The sequence below is a fragment of the Colius striatus genome, chromosome 2, assembly GCF_028858725.1.
Source record: "Colius striatus isolate bColStr4 chromosome 2, bColStr4.1.hap1, whole genome shotgun sequence".
In the NCBI taxonomy this organism is placed as follows: domain Eukaryota; kingdom Metazoa; phylum Chordata; class Aves; order Coliiformes; family Coliidae; genus Colius; species Colius striatus.
This window is the reverse complement of record NC_084760.1, coordinates 85,753,654-85,773,472: the sequence shown is the minus strand read 5'-3', so window position 1 is coordinate 85,773,472 and position 19,819 is coordinate 85,753,654. Positions and strand designations below refer to the sequence as shown.

Genomic DNA, 19,819 nt, shown 5'->3' with positions numbered 1-19,819 from the left:
ATTCTGCAGGGTACCTTTGCCTCTTAAGGCTTATGCTGTGCCATGTCTCAGAGCAATACCATTAAGTGTTGAAGCTGATGTTAATAGAACTTGTATGTGAAGGAAAAATAAAATGTGGTACTGTACCCGTTAGGCAAATAATATCATCTAGTTTAGCAGAAAAGTTTAAAAAAAAAAAAGTTTAAAACCCACTATTTGAAATTTGAGTTAAAATTAGTCTGTAGACTAGAACTTTTGTAAAAAAAGAAAGGAAAATCATTTGTTTCCCAACATACGCAGACCTGGCACAGTTGAGCCCTAAGGTAACCTATAAATTCAAGGATAATTTCTTTTACTTGGCAGCTATTTCAAACACTCTGGTTTAAATTGGTATGCCAGGAAAACATTCATGTGAAAAATAAATTTTTAATGGTAAATCTGGTCTTCTAGGTAAATCTTTTTCTTGTCTTTTAAACTAACTGAAATGGAAAAGTAGTTTAACAAATTATCTGATGTTTAAATTTTAAGTTCTTGTGCAAAAATAACCTTTTCCCAGCATAATCTTAAAACACGATGAATAGAATATTTGTTTACAATGACTTAATTAAATATGGGATCTTTTAGTTGGTTTATCACAGATTGTTCACAGGACTATGAATATCTATGACTAGATCTCAAACCCTTTTTCACAATGTGAAAGCATGCTGACTTGAACTGAGTGCCATAGGCAGAGTCAGTGAAGTTAGGCTGGTATTTTTGGGGTGGTGCTTAAGGCTTTTTCTGCATTTGCTCTTTCAAAATATGCAAGTCTCAAATCAATAGAGTCTTGGTTTTTTAAAAAATATACATTCTTACAGCAGTTCTTTTGATTAGAAGACCTAATTAGGATGCAAAAAAGCTTCCTCTGCTACCTCTGTTGTTTAATTTTATCAGCTCTCTTTCATTCTTCCTACTATTTTCCTTTGGGTAGACTGCTCTATTGATAGATGGCCAAATGCTGTTCATACTATTTTTAAGTGAGGCAACATCCAGCATTAGACATTAGGTTCGTGCATCCTGGAAACTTTGCTATAAATAATTTGCTTCTAATTCCCATAAGATTATAGACAACAAGTCTGAATTTCTTTTAATAAAATAACTTTAATTCTTTTCTAATAATGACTTGCTAAATATTTGTAGACTCTAAAGGACAGTTTCTCTGGCATTTGAAAAAACTGTGTTCCCTTGGATAGCCGAGAAATGAAAACATTTTGGAAATAGTTGTTGTTTTTGTTGTCATAAGTTGTAGGACATCCAACCTCCAAAAGGTTTCGATTCAGAAAGACAGGCCCTTTGTTTTATCTTTTTATCCTGTAAGAAAACACTACCACCTTGTGTTTGCAATACTAATGCAATATAAATAGCCTGACAGTCCAAAGGTAATTATTTATTATGCATATTATTATATTATTAAAGTAATAGTCTTCTGCCAAAAGGCACAGCTTCTAGTAAACCCCAGGTGAAAAAAAAAAAGTGATGTTCTTCATTATTTTCTTTTGTGCATGTAGGAGTATATCAGATAAGCAAACAAATCAAAGCTCACGATGGCAGCGTGTTCACACTCTGTCAAATGAGGAACGGGATGCTGCTAACGGGAGGTGGCAAAGACCGAAAGATCATCCTGTGGGATCATGATTTGAATCCCGAAAGGGAAATTGAGGTAAGAAAGCAAAAGTGACAAAGAACGTGCCTTGAGCAAGATATTGACTAGCAAGACAGAGCCCTCCCTATCCTTTGAAGGATCAGTATTTAGGATAATAGAATATCTCTGGTTACTCTGTCTCTAAGTGGATGACAATATTTAAATTTTCATCCTAGAAATGAGCCTGTATGAGTCTTCAGTTCTCTATTTAACAGAAATTTTAAGGTTTCTCTTTCCTTCAAGCTCTTCCTTAGTCTCTGTTTTGAGGATGGTCTTTAGTATTTGCTGTGGTTTGCCTGTATGGAAAAAGACAATGTTACCAGGATTTAAGGCTTTTAATAGAATTTTTGACAAAAGGCAAACCCTTGGTAGGGTACATATGAGTATTCTGTAAGAATTCATGATTAAGAAGCTATGTTGGAGAACTCCTTTTGGAGTTATCTTCAGATAGCTGTTTAGTGAGTATGTAGTTCTTGTGATTTGACTGTATGGCAAGGCTAGTTAAATAGGGATGAACTGGAAAACAATCTTGTATTATAGATTTTGTAATACATTTTTTTTTTCCTGGCAAGGACATGACCTCTTGAAATGTATTCTTTAAATGTTTTTCTAATAATGATTCACTCCACTTACCTAGCATCTATTGATGGTAACACGTATGTTTAGTTCCATCTAGATGTTGTTATTACCTTGAATCTGGTACCGACCTTTAGAGAACGTGACTGACAGTAATCAGGGACTACCATATACAACTCTTAGGCTTAAGTAACACACTCTGTTTTCCTTTGTTAATAATGTTGTGTTAAAGCTATTTTTTTTATATTGAGAAATATTACCAAAACCCTGATAGACAACTTTCTGAATGATGACACTGATTTTCTATCTTTTGTGGCAAATATATTAATGTATTTTCTAAAGGTAAATCATACTGAAAAACAAACAAGCGCACACTAAAAAATAAAGCAATGTATTAGAATTCAAGCATGCGATAAACAAACTCAATAAAATTCAAAGTCATTGCTGACGTAAGGCATATGAACATTTACTTAAGCCTAATCAGGAAGCATTAAGAAAATCAGGAAGCATTCTTATTTTTCACAATGTGTTTTGAAAAGCAAACAGTAACTGTGTGTTATTCCGATCCCAACATGTTCTGAGGTTGTGGAGTGTGCGTTGGTAGTGTATTTGACACTTAAAAATCCATGTAATTGACAGGATTTCTACTGAGAATAATTAAAATGGCGTAATTGTAATTGTTTTGGAGTGAGATTGTCTTGTATGCTTGTAATGAACAAGTAGACAAAGTAGGTTTCAAGTGAAGTCCCACTCTAGTGTGTACATTATTAGGAACATGAAAGGAACATGATTGTTCCTTTTTACTGGGGGAACTGCAGTTTTGGTGCTATTGTCGTGCACCATTTGTGACCTTCAGAAACAAGTATCTATCAAGATATGTGATGTGGTTTTACAGATGTTTCTTTTTGTAGGTTCCTGACCAGTATGGAACAATCAGAGCAGTCGCAGAAGGAAAAGCAGATCAGTTTTTAGTGGGTACTTCACGAAACTTTGTTTTGCGGGGAACATTTAATGATGGTTTCCTAGTAGAGGTACAGGTGAGCACAACCCTTTCTTACACTGTAACCTAAAAATGTAAAGGCTTTCCCTGCTGATGTGTTGTTTTAGAAGCATCTTTATTTTATTCATTGTTGAATCTTACATGTTTTCTTTCCAGGGACATACAGATGAACTCTGGGGACTGGCATCCCATCCTTTCAAAGACTTATTTTTAACATGTGCCCAAGATAGGCAAGTTTGTATGTGGAACTCTGTGGACCACACACTGGAATGGACCAGGCTGCTAGACGTATGTCAACCCTTTAATGTTAAATATAAACCTGGAAAATAGAGCACAGACTTGTCCCATCTTAGCACAAAAGAAGCAAAAATCCTTTAGTCGTGGCTTTAAAAGCGGCTATTCAGAAGCTTTAATAATCTTTACGAGGCTTATTGGACATCATATAGACTGTAATCTGGTTCCCATTGTCTGATTTCATTCTGACAATCCAAGATAAAACGTAGTGCTTTGTTCTTGTTACAGTTTAACTTTTTTCCCAATGACTCAAGCAATCTGAAGAGGATGTTAGACAGTTGTGCAGGGTTTATCTTTAAATGTCCTTCCTTACTGTCTTTGTTATTTTTGTATTTTGGCTAGTTCTGTCCTAATGCCTTAATAAAAGTATCTTTTTGCACCGAAATTTAAACTTCTTACATTCAAGAATCTCATGCAGTGCAGGACACTGATAGATTAAATGAAAGTCTACCCAAGGATTATAAGCATGCTGCTAACTGTTTTTTCCCGTGTCAGTTCCCCTCAGCCTTTTAGAGTAGCTTTGGCATAAGGAGAGGTGTTTGATGGTAAGGAAGCGGGCGGGTGGATGACGTGTCTGTGCCTCTCTCTGTTCAGGAGCCAGGGCACTGTGCTGACTTCCATCCCAGCGGAGCAGTGGTGGCGATAGGAACGCACTCGGGCAGGTAAACAGCTTTCAACTGGGTTGAGATGATGGAAAGTTTAAAGAAAACTATTGGATCTTGCGTGTCTTGTATTTTGGAATTCATTTGCTCTTTTCTTCTGAGGTTAAGTAGTGTAAAAAGCTTGGAAGAAAGGGACAGATCTTACATGGGTTAGATGAAGACAGGAGTGTTTGACTGTCGTTAGGGTGTTTTGGTTTTCTAACTGCTTATTCATGAAAGCCCAGATCTTGCTTTTGTGTTTTTTCTCCTTATTGGCTTTACCAAATACCACATATTTCAGTATCGTGTGTGTGTACGTTACATTGGTTTATAAGACAGGTACAATACACTTTTCAAAGTTAAACACGCTTGCAACCTTTCAAACTGATGTGGACTGGCAAGTGAGCAGGCTAATATTTGAATCTTTGGGTAAGACAGATTTGAACATGGTACATTGCTGCAATGAAATGTTATTGAGCTGTTCATAGTCTTCCTGAAATCATTGCATATTGGAAGCTATCAAAACAAAAGCTGAATCTTTTCATTTTGGGTTCTTTCAGTGGAGGAAAAAAAAATTTAATCATAGAATTGTTTGTTTTGAAAAGACCTTTTAATATCATTGAGTGCATAGTGCATGTGAGAAATGGGGGGTTCTTTTCCATTTACTTTTCGCCCTAGAAATTGTTTTATACCTCATTTCATGACTAAAAAACATTTAAAGATTGGTTTTTAGAAATAGCTGAGCACATGTAACACCCTTCAACTTTCTTAGAAAAAAATAAATGCTAAATTCTTTTTAAAGAGTGTCCTACATTATGAAGACGCGGTCTGCACTAATTTCATTAGGTATACGGTTGGGCTGGAAAGTGTAGTTACCACCCTAAGAAGAATCTTGCTGAGCTCTTGTGTATTTGGATTCCACGTGGTACCTTTCCATTTTTTTCATCTTGTTCTGATTATAGCATTAAATTGGACAAGTGTTTGTACTTTTATGAAAATTAAACAGAGCAGAAGATGCTGGCCTAGTAGTACTTGAAACAGGGAAAAGAAGGTCAGGCTACGTTTCTTGAGAGTTATTTGACATTTTTGAAATTACATCAGAGCATAGTGAAGTCATATGGCGCAGCTGAAGCATTCAGTCTGTATTTGCTTTTGATTGACTTCCTCCCCCGCCCCAAGCATTTAACCTTACTTTTTCAGTTCAACACTTTCCAGTTTAAAGTCTTATTTTTTAATTGCTTGAGGCAACAATGATGGCCTTGGGTTTGGGTTTAGTTTGGTTTTTTACCCTGTTCTTCTTGGAAATAAGCAGTTGTATTTTCACCGTTACCTTTTATTGTGTTCTGAAGTTTCATGACTCGGTGATAGGTTTGAGATATACAAACGAAATTGAATTGAAATGAGTCTTGGTAAGTGTACAAGTAGATGAGAAATAAATGAAATTGTGAATTAAGATAAACAGACCAGTTTCAAATTTACTGCCTAACTATCAGCATCACACAGTGCTTTCTGTGCCAGATAATCTGGCACAAGGAAGTTATTTCATAGAGACTGAGGGCTGAATGATATATCTCGATTAATATAGAAGAAACTAATCTCAGACCCATAACAAGTAATTTAGTAACTTGATTCATAGCCCAAAATGCTTAAAGCAAATATTAAACGTGTCTAATCTTTTTGGGACTCAGTAAATCCAAACTTTGGATGTGTCTGTCTGTTACCATTCTAGTAACTACTCTGCTTCCAGTATGGAGGTCAGTAAGATAGGAATAGGGAATGGAGCATTAAAAAAGTTAGGTTTGGTGGCTAAAATTGTGACGGGTGAAGAAAACGGAATTTTCTACTTCTCTTCCCATTCTTGTCTGTTGTTGCACGGCTGTGTGTTTCTGTCAGGCCAAGGCGTCATGTTTTTGGTGCATTTTTCACATACCACTTCCCATAATGAGTATTTTGGTATCATTTCCCTTTTTGGGCTGTCTACAAATGGTTTGTTACCACTTCTTTAAATACCTACTGTGTGTCTGATTATCGGTTGTCTGGGATTAAGCCTGGTTTGGAAAGAACTATAACACTTCTTGTGAATCCTGCTGTTTGCTGGAAATGCACAACTGGAAAACTAAAAAGGAATGGCAATCGGTAATCCTACCAGAAAAGTGGATTTTTCAAGGCAGTATACAGATCCTTTTGCCATGCTGCTAGTGGTATAATTTGCGAGGAAGTAGACCTTTCTGTGACTAATCATGTAGAATGTCTCAAGGGGTGTGCATATGAGAACTCAAGAGCACTGCAGAAAAAAGTACTAGTTAGAGTCTTACAAAAATACTAACATTAAGAAAACTGAAGGCTGAAGGACAAGACCAGTATAATCCAGAGCCACGAAGGAGGTAAATCAGTCAATAGAGCTATTGAGATTTATACCAGTTTAGCATCTGTTTTGGTGTTAAGCTGAAGAAGCATAAATGTCCCAGGGAACCAGTCTTGTAAGATTGGGTTGGTTTGTCCACTTTGATTTAATGCCTTGCAGGTTCAGCATTCACTGTTGGGTAAATGTGGGAACTGCAAGTGTAAGTGCACAAATATATTACTACTTTGGAATATCATTTGCCTGGTGATTAAGAAGACTACTACACTCACGAATGTGAATTATTAGTAATAAATGCCTGTCATGGGTTAGAATTTGTATTCCAAAAGAGATTATTTTAAGGGGTTTTGTTTTGAAAGGCAGATTTAGATATGTTATTATATTATTTAGATTTAGATACATTATTAGTATCTTTTAAAACAAAGACACATGAAGACAAGAAACAGATGAAAATGGCAAAAGTTCCATCTTGTTTGTGTGAGCTTGTTTTTTCAGTAACAATTGGGAGAAAAATCAATAAAAACCAGAAAAGACCAGTAGAGCTACTGTCCTACAGCTGGGATACGATTCAACCATTTATTTAATCTGATCTACAGATCGGAAGTTCATCTGATAGCCAAGCTTTGCATTTGACCTCCCTTAGGACTTTTTGAGGATCAGTTATCATTTGTACGTTACATACTTTAATGTTGGAAGGAAGATCCTCTTCCATAACACAGTCTCAAGGTGGACCCCGTCTGTTTGTGAGAAGGTCCTGGATAGGGCTTGCCAGTGAACTGCTGTAGCTGCTAAACTGGAGGCATATTTCATGAGGATGGACTTTCCTGATGGGACTTGCAGTATTTGCCATGGCCTTGGGAGAACTTGAAAGGTTGAAGAGCGCGTGTGTGATAACAGCTTGTGGAAGCATCAAGAAACAACTGAACTATCTGTGACCAGTGCTTCCTTTCTTTAATTATTATCAAAATTGTCACGGTGCCACTGACTCTTTCTGTGTTCAGCTGAGATGGCTGTTATCTCCTCCTCAGAATCATTTTTTAAGCAGGACTGATGTCACATGCCCCTTCCACAGCAGCCTCCCTGCCCTACTCTGGTAGTGTATTTTGGGACACAAGAGGGCTCGGCCCTCCCCTTTGCTGTCTGACAGAAGCTGTGTGCAACACAGTCACTTGTAGGAAGAGGTTACCCATCTCCGTTGTGGAATAAGACTGCTTGTGGTTATTACTCAGATGATCATCAGATTTTATATGCAGGCACTGCAATTACGCTGCTTAGGATAACCGGGCGTCACGCTGTGTTATCTTGCTAGATAAATAGATTTTACTGTATAGTGCCTAAGTTTTCTGATAAAGCAAAAGATCTTCCTGTCTCCTGTTTAAGTTTCTGTGCACAAGAATTGTGTTGCCCACCTGGGCTGAAGCAGTGATGAGCCTCTACCCTGTGCTGGATTCGGGAAAACACAAAGTAAAGATAAGAAAGTTGGATATTGGCTTTCAGACCAACTTCTTGGTGTTGCTTGAACACCATATAACTTCAACAAAGTGAAGCCTCCATGTGGGTTCTTCATACTTCTGTTGTTGTCCCATCACAATGTACTTCTAGAGCGGTTTTGCTGTCATAATGGAGTGATTGTTTTTCTTTCTATGGTGACAAAATGTCATAGATACCCTTTCACTCCCTGCCACGCCATTTGGTTTTAGTTGGTTCTGGGGTGGGTTTGGTTGTTTTTTAAATTAATTTTAGTTTATTCTTTAATATCCACATGAGTATCAGGGTTATCAGCCAGGTAACACTTCAGTGCAACATTTGACAAGGCCAAAGAGAAGCATAGTTTCAGCTGAATAGCGAAATAGCAACTCCTAATGCATTTGTAAAACCTGCAAAGCTTCAGTGTGTAGATTGGAATTCAGAAGCCCACTTTCGGCAGAGGATTGCAGCAGGAAAACTGAGCATGGTTTCTACTGCTGTCCAGTGCAAACATGTTAGCTGTTTTTTACTGGTTCCATCTGTCTTGCACACAGATTATCCAGCAGCCCATGTCACTGGGGCCTGATTTTACTTACAGAATCACAGAACTTTTTCAGTTGCAAAAGCCCTTTAAAATCCAACAACTAACCTAATGCTGCCAAGCCTGTCACTGAACCATATCCTAAGCACCTACATTATATTTTGTCTTCATGAATGATGACTCCACCACCGTCCTGGGCAACAGTGTTCAACAACCCTCTCAGTGAAAAAGTTCTTTCTAATGGACATTGCCTCTTGTCTTACCACTTGTTACTTAGCAGAAGAGACCAACACCCACCTCATTACAGCTCCCCTTCAGGTAGTAGTAGAGAGTGATCGTCTCCTCTCAGCCTCCTCTTCTTCAGGTTAAACATTCCCACTCCCTCAGTTGCTCCTCAGCAGACCTGTTCTCTGTCTCTGGACATGCTCCAGCACCTCAGTGTCCTTCTTGTAGTGAACAGGTAGTCCAAAACTGAACACAGTATTCAAGTTGCAGCCTCAGCAGTGCTGAGTACAGGGGGACAATCATCCCTGGTCCTGCTGGTCACAGTATTCCTGATACAGGCCAGGGTACAACGGGCCTTCTTGGCCGTCTAGGCACACTGCTGGCTCATGTTCAGCCAGCTGTCATTTTAACACCCCCAGATCCTTTTCTGATGGCAGCTTTCCAGCCACACATCCCCAAGCCTGTAGCATTTTATGAGGTTGTTGTGGTCCAAGTGCAGGACCCAGCATTTGGCTTTGTTGAATCTCATGCAATTCACCTCATCTCATCTGTATGTTGTTTAATTTCTTTCATGTGATTCTTGAACCACAGCTGGTTTTAAGTCATTGGTACCAGGTCATTTTCCAGATGCATAGCTGCTGGACACTGAAGCAGCATGAGCTGCAATCTCATCTCCATCCATAGAAAGCACTGATGTGCTCTGCTTTTCCTGGAGTTTATTTGAGGTTATAGAAGTTTGCTGTGGAATAAATGGCCCTAGCTTTAGCAATGTTCCACTGAGTTCACTGTGAGAGAGCAGATGGAGTTGCCTTACTTGTTTCTATGGTGTGTGAACTCGCCATATGAACATGGTTCTGAAATCAGAAGTTTGGAGCAAAGAAATTCTGAGTACAGCTTTAATGTATTTAGCCATGTCAACATTTTGCATTTTCATTATATACATGTATGTATATGTTTATGAATTTTTTGTTGTCTTTGTTTTTTTTAACATTTACTGTATTTAGGAGGTAGGTGAGCATCAGAACCATTGTAAAATGCTCAGGTTCTGCTGATCTTGCCTGTCTTGCTGTCAGTGACTATTTCAATATGTGGGCCACTGAAGTTTTTCTGAGCTTCTTTGAGATTATACACCTCTCATAACTAATGCTGCAGGATAATAAAATACTCTTGAATAATAAAAAAATGCAACTAGTTGCCTTCGCTTTATAGCTAAGCAGGAAATAATATCAAAAAGCTAGATTACGAACCATTGCATTTCAGTAAACAGCTATGCATTCTTACTGTGATAAAGTTACTCATACAAGTGGAAAGGACTGAGGGGAAAATACCAAATTAGAATGTACTTTCTGTTTAAAATGAGTCTGGAGATGTTTCCTGCTTCTTCCTCCGACTACTTTTTAATTTTTTAAAAACTGCTTTAAACAAATTGAAATAATCAGCTTTTTCTATCAAAGCTGTTCTTCAAAACGGGGAAGAAGTTGTAGATTAAAACTCATCTGTAGCCTCAAGGGTTCAGGATGATAAGGTGCAGCCCTATTAGCTATCTGGTGACATGTTTATCATTCAACAGGCATTTGGGGGATTGCTACAGTGTTCAAGGGAGGGGTGGAAAATTGGACTGTGATTAGAGTCTTTTATATACTCTTCACTGAAACTTGCGTTGTTTTGTGAACTAGAAAAGCGTTCCATTAAAAAAAGATGTTTGCTGTGCTGCCCTGAGGGGCTAGCATGAGAAGATGAAGGCAGGCAGTGATTATTGCTCTTACTCTTTTGTTTAGTGGAAGTGATACTCATTGGAATTCTTCTCTCTCTCTAGGTGGTTTGTTTTGGATGCTGAAACGAGGGATCTGGTTTCAATACATACTGATGGCAACGAACAGCTCTCGGTGATGCGCTACTCAGTAGGTAGGCAGAACTATCATTTGGAATAATTGCTGATATATGAGATAACTGTTCTCTGTGTTCAGTTAGTCCTCAGTCAGTAGAGTTGTTTTTTTTTCTTTTAAATTATTTAAGATGCTTAATATATAACTGAATCCTGGATTACAGAGTTGTTCAGGTGTGCTAATTCCTGGAGTTTCGTAACTGCAAACGTTACAGTTGCCTTTATCAGCCTTTCCTTTATATTGAACTGTGCTTTTATAATAAATATTAGCTATGCTCCCAGAAAAATAATCAGCTTAATAGTTGGTGGGTTAACAGAAAAGTTTGTGAAAAGCTGAGTATTTCAGTGATATTTTAATATATTTAGTTAATTTTCAAGTTTACTAATGCAAACCGAAGCTCAGGTGTGTCTGAAACTTGTAGCTGCTGAAGTATTTGCTATGAGATTACACAGAGTCCGGGGCAGTGCTGAGTCTCCTCTTCAGACATGACACGACAGATCATCAGAGGCTGACTCCTCTTTGTTAAAACGAGATGGAAGCACATACTTGTAAATCTGTTTCTTGTTTGCTTTTGGATAACGTGCCATGTCAGTGGGCAAAATGTTCCTCTGCTGCTGCCACATCTGCCAAGTGCAGCAATTTATTTTAAAGCAGTGTTCATTGAAACAAGGTGGTGAACAGATCTCGGTTCAAGAGAATTCTTATCCATGTGTGTTTTTTTTAAATGGAGGCAACACTGGTTGGAAAACTACTTATAATGTTTAAATGCTTTGCTGCTTCTTTAGACATTGTTTAGTGATGATTTATATGCCATCCCCATTTCCAAAGCAAAACTAACTGTAAAGTTCTGCCTTTTTTTGTGTGTGGTACAGAAAACTCAAGTCTACCTGCTGTCAACAGTTTCTAGATACACAGTTCAGTCTGAGAACTTCTATCCTGTCCACTGGACGCTTCTTGAAAAAAAAACAAACCAGAAGTGAAAGAACTTGCCCCAAAACCATACCCACAAAACAATCAGAATCTGACTGAAAAACAACATAGTGTAAACAGCTGTGCATCCTTAAATACAATTTTTAAGCAGCCATTTAATTGAGACAAAGGTCTTAGTGATTAATCCAAAAACATTCAAATTTGGAAAACAAACATTCTGTTAATTTGTTTCAAATATTTTGTATTGCAGATGGCACCTTACTTGCTGTTGGATCCCATGACAACTTTATTTACCTCTACGTAGTAACAGAAAATGGAAGGAAGTATAGCAGATATGGAAAATGCACTGTAAGTTTTGGAGCAGATGTAATCAGCAGTTCTTACATTTCGATATCATACCTACACATTAAGCAGATGTAACTTTCTCTGGGTTGATGCTTTTCTGGTTTTAGTTTTGGTTACACACTTTACAGGATTCTTTTCAGCATTTGATTGATGTTAAACTTCAGTCTGATGAGTACTGCCACCATTACTGTTAGGTGAACACTTTTACATCAAATATGAGTCATTTCTCAGACTGTTTACTTTTCTTTGAATTGGGAAAATGGCAGAAGGCTGGAGAAATGCCTTGTACATATATGCTGAAACTCTTGGGGGAAAGTGTTACCCTTGTTTGGGAGTATTATGCCCCTATTGGTTAAATACTCATTAGACCAACATAACGTTAGATGGTGGAATTTCGTTAGAATATGTGATTTTGGAGGTTGCAAATAGGCACTATTTTGATCTGTGATTGTTAATACAACATTTGGAATTGGAGGATATGTTATCAATAAATTTCTGGCCCAGGGTAAATAAAGTGTAACACTACTAATGTAGTTTGCATTAGTCCTTAGATGTACATTAGGTTGTATCAGAGCTAAAAGGACATAATTTTTCTTCCTCAAGTGTTTAGTTATCAAACTTCCTGGCCTTAAGTTCAGCTGTCTCTTTAGGTTAGTGGGAAGGTTTACGTAAAGAACATCTGAACCTTAATGGGGTATGCAAAGGATACCGTAAGGAACATGAAATGTGTCTTTTAAACACTTTTCATATGTTTGTCACCAATTGTTTCTTGAGTTTCAAAAATAAGAGAACTTCTCAAGCTGCTTTATTAATTTGAATATCGGAGACAAGGAGACTATGAAGCTAAATGGAGGGATTGTGGTTTGTTTTGTTTTTTTCCTAAGTATTTTTGTTTGTTTCCTAGAACCTTTAATGCAAGATTTACAGTGGAAGCAGTTAGTTAGGGGAAAACAGGCAGACATTAGCCAGTCTTTTAGTGCCACGTATGGTGTCTGAGATATTTCTGCCCATCATTTGACTGATCTGTGCTGCTGGAGCATGAGAGTCCAGAGCAGGCTGTGTCCAGCTGCTGCTGGGGGCACGGGGCTGCCAGGGCTGTCAACAGCAGTGAGGATTGGCCCATACCTGCAGCGTGCAGGCTGGCAGGGAGGGCTCAAGCTGTGGCTGGGACGGAAGACTGTTAAGTGTGCTGGGAACTCCTCAATTGGGCAGGGTTGTGTTGCAGGGTGAGACTGAGGGAGTCCTGCAGCCCCCAAGCAAGGTGATGATGGAGTTAGCCAATAGCACAATGGTGGTGAGGCGTGAAATCAGGTCTGCAGCTTTGCTGGGGAGCTAAGGCAGTGGAGAATGGGCTGAGCTTACAGGAAGGTCAAACAGGAGGCCCAGTGGGGCTGACAGTGGATGGCTGTACCTCAGTACAATGTTTCAGCCCATCACTTACCTGTTAACCATAAAAGATAAAATCACTCAGAGATGGCTAATCGTAATATACATAATATTTATCTTGCTATGTACTTCAAGGTCTCTGTGAGCAATTTCAAGATGTATGAGATCATTTCTTTCCATATATTATATGTATTATGTATCAGGAGAGAGCACATTGTAATTTAAACCAGCATCTGTGTGTCTCTCTGTCCCTCTGCCTTGACAGGAAAGAGGTTTGTAAAAATTGAGATGGGAGAAATGAGCATTGTATTGTACTTAAGTAGAAGTGTTAAGGCTTCAAAGCAGATTTCTCTTAATCATTTCTTTCAGCCTGAGTGACTGCATGCAGAAGCCAAAATTAGCAACCTAGTTTCTGTCGGGGCTGAGCTGCCCTGACCCTTCCAGCCTGTGCAGAAGGCAACGGCATGTTAGGTGAGCAGAATGTGCTGCAGAGCAGGCTCCCCACGCGTCCCCTTTGCTGCCTGCCAGTGCACTGCCAGTGGGCACAGTCCAGCTCCAGGCTGAGCACAGGGACGGACACCCAGCCGCTCTCGGGACCCGGAGCGCTCTCCTGGCTTGTGCTTGGGTGCTAGCACCACGTCCTTCTGGCCACCTTCTGTCCTTCAGTAGCCTTAGGGGTGGCCTCTGAGTAGTATGACTCAATCTTCCTGGTAGTCAGCTTCTGGTCCTTTCTTCCAATTTGAATATGTTACTTCCATTCTTTCAAGAGGATTTTATCTACTTCGCTAGCATCAGCTCATGCCTAAGGGCTGTGTGGCCACTGTTACATTTAAATCCCCTCTCAGTCACACCCAGGCTTTCTGTTGCTGCTGGGATAGCGAGTCTCTGGCCTGTGAGCATGTTTCCACAGTGAGAGTTGGTGCTGGTTGTGATCAGAAAGAATTTCAGATGAGCCAAAACAGCCATTTCAACCAGCGCAGCTGTTTTTTTGAGGGCTTCAACTATGCAGACAGCAATGTGAAGGTATGAGCTGGGATATGAACTTCCAGCATGTCAGCAGCTCCAGGGTGGCTGGTGCTGTCTCTGTCTGCCTTACATCAGAGATATCTGTTAGCAAAGGAGAAGCAAGTGCTTTGCATTTACCAAGAGTGCCATGGGGTGAAAACCGTGTGAGCAGACATGCCAAAGTATTTGATGCACTGGACTTAACCTGAAATAATTAGTGTGCCTGTCGTATGGCCTGTGGGCATTCTGACCCTTTCCCTGCTTAAATCTGAAACAGATAGACGTTGCCAATGAAGGAGAAAGATCCGTTTAGTCAGATAGTTTTATTAGCCAGTGATAATACAAGTAGTTATGCTCATTTTATCTAAATGTACAGAAAAGGAGAGTAAAACATTGCCTTATCAGTGGGTGGCTCCCAAGAAAAGATTTTAATAGCAAATGGGATCATCCTATTGAAAATATTAGGATAATGTTATGTTCCAATCTGTGGTTGGGTGATCGCCTGCCCGCAGGGATTTTGCAGCATGGAGCCCCCTGGCCAATTGCTTTGTTGCCTCCCCCACCACCCCCAGGAATGTTAACAGCTGCCAAATGTCTGGCAGGATTTAGTAAATGACTGACCAATTCTTTTCCATGTTGGAGTTCACTCGAAAATTTGAAGACTTGGAAAGTAAGGAGGGGGGAGAAAAAAATCCTAGCCAATTGTGCATTTTTTGATTCTTTTCTCTTTTTTTCACCACAGTACTGAGTTTGCATGTCAGTATCACATGTCCCACCCATGACTGCAAAGCAGTTATGTCAATACACAGCTCCTCTGCTTGAGACAGAAAGTAGTTCATAAGTAAATAAATCTTAAAGGCTAGCTTTTCTCCTAAATGTTTTTGCAGTTTCTCAGAGAGGACCTGGGGACAGGGAGACAGACATGGGTGTATTTCTACATGCAATCATGTAGCTCTTTGAGCTTTCCATAGAGGAAGCTGGTGTGGTGGGTGGCGTGGCAGCCTGTGCAGCGTGCCAGCACGGCCCTGGCACAGCGGGTCCAGGCTGACCTAAGAGACCTTATGGGTGGCTGGGGGACACCATCTTCATAATGCCGACTGAGACGGGACAGGACATGAATTGGTGTCTGCCAGTCAGGCAGTGGCAGAATGGCTAAGAGAGGGGAAAAAAATGGATGACCTTAAAAGGGAAAGAGGAGCAACAAGAAGAAATGGAAGAGTGGAGGAAGTGACATTGATGTCACTTTTATTAATTTCCTACCCTTTCTTCCAGAGAGAAGTACTTTATTCCTACGTTGAACAAATGTGTGGCTTTGTTTGAACCTCTTGTAGCGTTGTTATTGTTATCAACAAAAAAGTGTGCGCGCAGGAAAAATGTTCTGACCATCTGCATTTAGCTTCCCTCTCAGAAACAAAGATGGATGTTTTAGCCCTCAGTGTGCTCTACTGCGCAATTAGACCCAAGTGTTTTGATTCTTGCGTAGATGGCCTTGTTCCTATCGGGAAGACTCCTTTTGAAGCTGGCATTAACGTGCATGTAGTGTAAGTCTCACAGCAGACACTGTCAAAAAGCACAGGAGTGTATTCTTGTAACACCAGTCCTTGTTCCCATTGTTTTATGTGGTGGTTGTTAACTGAGATACCCCATGTTTTTAGGATGAGCAAAGGTTATTTGAATGTGTGTGTGTTTAATGGAAATTGTTTCGAATTGATGGAGAAATAAAATAGAGTCCTACCTGTCACTTTTCTGTTGGGATTTGTAAATTATCCTGTGCAAGTTACTTGCCTTTCTCATTTAGTATCACTGTATACTTTGTTAATTCAAGTATACTTGTGAGCTTATGCATGGTTTAGCAGCGTACCTTCTAGGAGTAAATAATTCTGGGGTGCGAGAGGGACAAGGTTTGCAAGTGAAGGATCTACTGTGCAGTGGGAGAGGCACGATGCCCAGCCTGCTTTTGTTTAGCTGCTAGTGAGTGTGGCACTGTGGAGTAAGGAGCCTTTAAGGGAACAGAAGTGAATTGCAGGAGGCCTGGGGTGGGGAGGTGCTTTTTTGCTGTTAAGTGTCCCACCTGTGGGTGCAACTTCTGTTTCTGTTTGAATTCAAGTGTTTCACGTTGGTGTTACTGCATTTTTCTCCAGGGACATTCCAGCTATATTACACACCTTGACTGGTCCCCAGACAACAAGTATATAATGTCAAACTCAGGAGACTATGAAATACTATACTGTAAGTATGAAATTAAATACACTGGAAACAAAAGTATGTATTAGCTAACAGAAAATTTAGGAGAGTGTGTTTAATCAGGACTGTACAAAATGCTCACTGACAAAGGAACCCATTTGAACTGATGTAACCTGATATCTTGATGTTATTCAGAGCTGTGTATTACCTAATCGCAATGCCAAATATAGCTTACTTCTTTACAAGGTCGTAAATCATTTTAACAGTGTAGAATTTACAGAGCAAGTGGCACAACATTTTGATGTTGGCCCAATGTTCTGTAGATTGAAAATAATATATACAGCTGTCTAATTAGCGTCAACAAAACCAGTTATTTTGGAGGAATAAAATCAGAGCGTCTTTGCTACTGTTCTGTTCTAGGCTTTCTGGTTTTTAAGCTTTATCTTGATTGGTGGTGTTGAAAACTAAATGAAAGCAGTAAGACTACTTTAGGGAGTTAGTGTTTAAGAATTTAAGAATTAGTTAAGAATTTAAGTTTTAATGGTTGTGTCAAAAGTTCAACTTCCATAGTGCATATCAGTCTGATTTTTAAATTGTATTTTGAATTCTTGTCTTCCTATGGCTTTAACTAGATCCAAGAAGATTGGAGTTAAAGAGCCAGCATTTTAAATATCTGTTGCCTTAACATGTGCTACCTGTCACAGCTTAGGTTTCAAATCTGGATAGTCCAGTATCTCAATCTAGCAATAGGAAGTATTAGTGCTTATAGTTGCCTGTATAAGGAAGCAAAGAGCTATGTTGCATGAGCACTGGGCTGAAAGATGGACAATCTTTCCTTTCTTAGTTAGAAGTTGAAAAGCAGTCTGAGGCTTCTCTGCTTCAGTAGAAGCAGAGCTTTCTGAATGATGTAGCACATCAGTGGAGCTGGTAGGAAGGAGAAATTATTCTATTACAGACCTTATTAAAGCATTTTATAGAGAGGCAGCAGGGGACTCAAGATGAAGGGAAGTGCTTTTGAGGTATGCTCATCCAAAGAGGGAAATGAGAAGTAAACGCAACTATTAACTACCAAGAAAAGCTTAGAGTGTCTGGAATTTGATAAAGATACTGGCCTATCTTTGCCTCTACAGTCTGATTCCGGATCGGTTTTAAGATGCATTTATTTACTGTGCTTGCACCTTCAAAGAGCACAAACATAAACACAATCTTATATGGTGTAACTTATCATTGACCTTTTATTTTTTTTACAGGGGACATTCCAAGTGGCTGTAAGCTAATCAGGAATCGTTCTGACTGTAAGGATATCGATTGGACGACATACACATGTGTGCTGGGCTTCCAGGTGTTTGGTAAGCGTCATTTGACTTCCTTTTAAGCTATTTATGCTGTGCTTTTGTGTTTTCTTTTGCTTCAAAATGTCTTTAGAAATACTATGTTAATGATTTTTGAGGATGGTGTTCAGATGACAGACCAAAGAGACTGACCACAATACTTGTCTGTGATACGGAGCACTGGATGCTCTGAAGACAACATACCATTTATTTCTACTTAGTCTCGAAATTTAGGATTTTGTTTTTCTGCTGTCATTTTAAGCTACTACATTTAGAGGCACTGAAACAAAAAGCTGATATTTTAAAGTGCTCATGACACATGTGCATTCTCCTTTGCTTACCTTGTTTTGAGATAGGAACAAGACCATGTGAATGTTGGTTAGTTGTAGTTCATAACTTAAAATCATGACAGCACTTCAATACCTGTAGTCAAAGGTGAGGAATATCTACTGCTTCTAAAGAATCAAAATGCTTTAAAGATTAAGAAGATTCTTTACCTAGTAGTTGATTTTTAAAATGTACAAAAAAATTTACAAAGCTGATAGATACAATTTTAATAGTGCAGTTTGAGACTGTGGCCAAGCAGTTTAAACCACTTCTGCTGAAGGCAGCTCCGTTGGCCTTAAGTGAGGAGCCTCAATGTGAGGAGTTGAAAAGCATAATGCAGCCTTGCAGTGCTGTAAAACCAACTTATGTGAGCAGGATGCTGAATGTCTCACTTCCAACACTGATGTCAGATACTTGCCTCTCTTCTTCATGTTGTTGGAAACATCAAAAGCAGGTAAATCAGCAAATTCCTTAGAGGTGAGGTTTAGGTCTAGAAGTGTCCTCTTTCCAGCTATTGAGATTTTAACTTTGAATATCAGTTTATGTGCAAAGTTGAAGAAAATCAGTTAAGTGCAAGTGCTTTCTGTAGCTTCTGACATCTGTTGTACATATTTTAGGGCCATCATGTGCTTTAAGTAGCCTTAAAGGACTGCAGTTCATGTGTGGGCTAACACTGACTCTTGTGTGGCATATTGACCAAGTGGAAGGTGTTGGGTGCCTTATAGCCAGGCTTGATTTCTTTTCTGGGTACCAAAGATCTGAGGCTGAACAGGGAAATAAAGAGGGCCGAGAAGCAAGCTGACTGGTTGATAAACTGTGTAAATATTCTGGAGTTGTTTGGAGTTTGAGGTAGGTAGCAGAAATAAACAGGAGCATGCTGTTTCTGGAGCTGAATTGCTAGTTCGATGAAATTTGTTCTCATTAGCCTGAGAACTGTGAAAACAGGTTGTGTACGTGTTTGTTTTTATTTGACCTCTCTGAGTGAAGTAGACAGTAGATGGTTGTTTCCTCTTGATGCTCTATGCATGTAAGCCTAGGCTGTCAAGGAACTGGTCCACAGCAGTCATTTCCTCACTGTCTTTGCTACTGTGACTGAGCTAGTAATGCAACACAAGTGATGTGGTGTGGGAGTGCAGAAAGAGTTTGGTTTCACATCTAGACTATTGGCTTTGTCTTTTTAACAGCTGTCAGATAGAAGCTACTTGGTGACTGGGGCCAGACTGCAGATGAGCAGCTCTCATAACCTCTGTTTTCAGAAGCCTTTTCTTACTTTCTATTTTCAAAAAATGGATAGTTCTGGTCACTCCATCTGCATTCCCTTTTAGACCAATACAAACTTTAACCACTCTGAATTGTTTAATTAGTCTTAACCGCTCTTAAAATCTTCAGTGTGCAAAAGGACCTGGGCGTGAAGTAGAATAAAGCAGATAATGCATTGTTAATCTGGAGTAGAACAGAATATATTTAAACTTCCTAGCCAAGAGTCATTATGCTTTAATTTTACATTGTCTGGTAGTCTGACACCCTATTGCAGAATCTTAAAAGTATGACTTGGTCTCAGACAAAGGCAAGTATTTTCCCATTAAATCAGACAGTGCAGCTACGCCAACCTAGCAGATATTTGCTGCCTAAAGGAAAAGTCTGGCTTTGACTTGAGGG

General features: G+C 39.3%; 1 protein-coding gene across 3 annotated transcripts in view; it reads left to right on the top strand.

Annotated features, from left to right (window-relative positions):
* The window catches only part of EML4 (EMAP like 4), a 155,674-nt gene that overhangs the window by 130,059 nt on the left and 5,796 nt on the right, over nucleotides 1-19,819 (top strand). For all 3 annotated transcript variants that reach the window (XM_061991344.1, XM_061991345.1, XM_061991343.1), the window contains exons 15-22: nucleotides 1,527-1,678; nucleotides 3,148-3,273; nucleotides 3,393-3,524; nucleotides 4,125-4,192; nucleotides 10,583-10,671; nucleotides 11,833-11,930; nucleotides 16,460-16,547; nucleotides 17,753-17,851. In XM_061991344.1, the coding sequence (XP_061847328.1) occupies nucleotides 1,527-1,678; nucleotides 3,148-3,273; nucleotides 3,393-3,524; nucleotides 4,125-4,192; nucleotides 10,583-10,671; nucleotides 11,833-11,930; nucleotides 16,460-16,547; nucleotides 17,753-17,851 (852 nt within the window). The remainder of the gene's footprint in view (nucleotides 1-1,526; nucleotides 1,679-3,147; nucleotides 3,274-3,392; nucleotides 3,525-4,124; nucleotides 4,193-10,582; nucleotides 10,672-11,832; nucleotides 11,931-16,459; nucleotides 16,548-17,752; nucleotides 17,852-19,819) is intronic.